This window comes from Otolemur garnettii, unplaced genomic scaffold, assembly GCF_000181295.1.
Source record: "Otolemur garnettii isolate 467f Iridium unplaced genomic scaffold, OtoGar3 scaffold00063, whole genome shotgun sequence".
In the NCBI taxonomy this organism is placed as follows: Eukaryota; Metazoa; Chordata; class Mammalia; order Primates; family Galagidae; genus Otolemur; species Otolemur garnettii.
The window spans coordinates 10,490,079-10,493,280 of NW_003852458.1; the positions used below are offsets into that span (position 1 = coordinate 10,490,079).

Below are 3,202 nucleotides of genomic sequence, written 5' to 3' on the forward strand. Positions count from 1 at the left end.
GGCGCCCTCCTCACTGAGCCACAGGTGCCACCCAAACTCATGTGTTTCTATCTGCACATGTTTTTCCCCGCAAGAACTGGTTGTTAAATATTCCCCAGCACCACCTTAGCTTAGGCCTACTTTTATACTTCCCCGGGAAAGCGTTGAGTCCCTTCTTAGTAATCTACAGAAAGGTACTGAAGGCAACTGCTTGTGCTATCTACATTCCTGATGGGAAAACCTTAGATATGATGTGAGCAAACATTCTGAGCCACGTTCCTTCTATATTACACACCTATAGCCATGAAACTCCAGAGTTTCCTCTAATTGAGCATCCACTATCCAGATGTTTGGCATTTTCTTACCTTTGGACATGGCTCACACCCACTCTCCTTAAAAAACTAGGCCTTCTTCATACCATATTTCAGGTGTTTTTTGTGTGCTCAGGGCCAGCACTGACCAGAGAGAAGAGGCCTGGGTTATAGAGGGGAAAGTTTAAGGGGATTTAATTGGACCTCTGAGTAACCCGAAGTGTTTGGCTAGGGAAGTGTCAGGAGTTTGTGAGGGGAAGAGGAATGCATTGATGTTGTGTGTCTGGGTTTGTCATATGGAGAAAAACTGCTTTTTTGAAAGGGTATGTAGGTCAAGCATCCCTAATGCTAATCTGAATGCTCCAAAGTCCAAAACTTTTTAAGCATAGACACCATAGCAAAAGTGGAAAATCCCCCACATAAGTACTTTACCAAAATTTCATTTTATATACAAAAACCATTAAAAGCTTGTGTAAAATTACCTTCAGGCTTTGTGTATAAGGTATACATGACTCATAAATGAATTTACTATTCAAACTGGCATTCCATCCCCAAGATACTTCATTATGTATATGCAGATATTCCCAAATCCCCCAAAATCCATAATGTGAAATACTTTCAGTCCCAAGCATAAGGGATGCTCAACCTGCATGTAGCCAGTGTGTTTACCTTCTGCATAGCCCCCAGAGAGATTATTTAACCCATGTTTAAAATTAGATCATATTTGTTGATTACAATGATGGAACTTTTTTATTTTACATTTCTGATTAATATGGCAGTACATACAATTAGGTTCCATCGTTTGTATTTGTAAGATAAAATCTAAGTTGTAGTTGTGTCCTTCACACAGGAAGTGTACAATGTAGTCACATTGATGCCATTGGGGAATGACCTGCAAACACACCTCCCCAACCCCCCTTCTTGGATTTCCTGGGGTTTTCTCTCCTGGGACCACACTGTTATTAATCTGCAAGTTTCAAATTAGTATTGAGCACATGTGATGCTTGTTTTTCCATTCTTGTGATACTTAGGAGAGTATTCTCCAAATAACATGGAAACTCTTAAGGGTGGTTTTTGTTTCTGTTTTAATTTCTCTTTGACCTTCATTTCCCAACAGGACTGACAATTGCCAAGCGCATTCAGATTTCCGATTTACCTCAATTAGTTGCTGCTTTCCACAGTTTGGTGGGTTTGGCGGCTGTACTTACTTGTATAGCTGAATATATTGTAGAATATCCGCATTTTGCTGTGGACGCAGCAGCAAATCTCACCAAGATCGTGGCTTATCTTGGCACCTACATCGGTGGTGTCACCTTTAGTGGGTCTCTTGTTGCCTATGGAAAACTGCAGGGTAAGTGATTTATATGGAGGCAAATATGTATTGTTTAGGGTATTCAAAGGTCCAGTAGAAACTGTTGGGTACAGAGTGGGTAGCACACAGAAGTATGTAAGAAAAAGTTTTCCCCCCTTGAAGATGGTTCCCCTTAACTGATCCTCACAAGTCTCATAAAATTCTGATGCTGTTTCTTCTCTAGATAGGAATAGAGGAATTAATGCCCAGAAATTTGCATGGAGGGACCAGTTGACATTCGATAATACATATGAACAAAATAGCATCTTCGTAATCCTTGGTTAGAGAAGTCTGTACAGAGTTTATAGAAATAAACTTCATGTACTTTCCAGGATAGAGAGAAGCTTCTTGAATAAATCTGTGTAATTCATAAGCAACACTTATTTTGAAAACAAATATGTGTTTTAAAGCTCTAGCTTGGCAACTTTTGCTGCTGCTAAAGTCAATCGTGAAACTGGAAGTGAACGAAAAGCCCCCCAGAAGCTGCTTTCAGTGTTTTCACAAAAAAGTGACTCTCTGGAGAGACTAGTTTGTGATTTAAAAACATGGGCTTTCCTCCCCATAATAAAGTCATTAAAATTAAGTAGGGAACTTTCGTGAAACTTAAAAATCAAAAAGGAAATCGAAACCTCAAATATTCTTATCTCATGCTGTCTTTAGAAATAACTAACAAGCAAGGGGTCTTCTCCTGTGGGCTCAGGTGATAGAATCAGAAATGCTAACAGGCAAGACTCATATTGAAGTTTTAAATAAAATCACCTTTTAAGATTCTTCGACAGAGTAAGGAAATTTTTATGTGATCAAAGTAAGGGAAAGAACAGTTAAGTTGAACCCTATTTTCCCTGTCTCTGTTAATGTTTGTTATTGTAACAACTCTAATTTGCTTTTATGTTTCCTGTCTGGTGATATAAAGTGATATCTTTTAAATACTATGTTATTTAAGTGATATAAAGTTATATTTTAAATACTATGTTATGTAAGTGACATGAAATGATATTTTAAAATACTATGTTATTACATTTGGTAATTTGGGATGAAAAAATACATACTTGCTTGTGCGGGAAGGAGTTTTTTGCTACTTATTCTCAATTCTGAGTAACATGTGTTTGGTTCCAGGTATCCTGAATTCTGCCCCTCTCCTCCTACCTGGAAGGCACTTACTCAACGCAGGCTTGCTGGCTGCAAGTGTAGGTGGAATAATCCCATACATGATGGATCCAAGCTTTACCACTGGCATTCTCTGTCTGGGCTCTGTGTCAGCTCTCTCTTCTGTCATGGTAAGAGGCCAGAGATTGAAAAAGTACTTACTTAGGGAGGGACTGAGAATATTTTGTTTAATTATAGTCTAATTACATTTCTCTCTCTTAAGAGCCATGATGGAATAGAATAATTAGAAAACTAGACTAATTAAGAGCCAAGATGTTAAATGTCAGAAGTTTTATTTTTATATTATTATTTTATTTATTTATTTATTTATTTAGAGAAAGAATCTCACTTTGTCATCCTTGGTAGAATGCTGTGGCATCACAGCTCACAGCAACCTCCAACTCTTTTTTTTTTT

General features: G+C 37.9%; 1 protein-coding gene across 4 annotated transcripts in view; it reads left to right on the forward strand.

Moving 5' to 3' along the window:
- The window catches only part of NNT (nicotinamide nucleotide transhydrogenase), a 91,017-nt gene that overhangs the window by 53,625 nt on the left and 34,190 nt on the right, over positions 1–3,202 (forward strand). For all 4 annotated transcript variants that reach the window (XM_023515010.1, XM_023515011.1, XM_003792967.2 and 1 more), the window contains 2 exons: positions 1,408–1,641; positions 2,758–2,918. In XM_023515010.1, the coding sequence (XP_023370778.1) occupies positions 1,408–1,641; positions 2,758–2,918 (395 nt within the window). The remainder of the gene's footprint in view (positions 1–1,407; positions 1,642–2,757; positions 2,919–3,202) is intronic.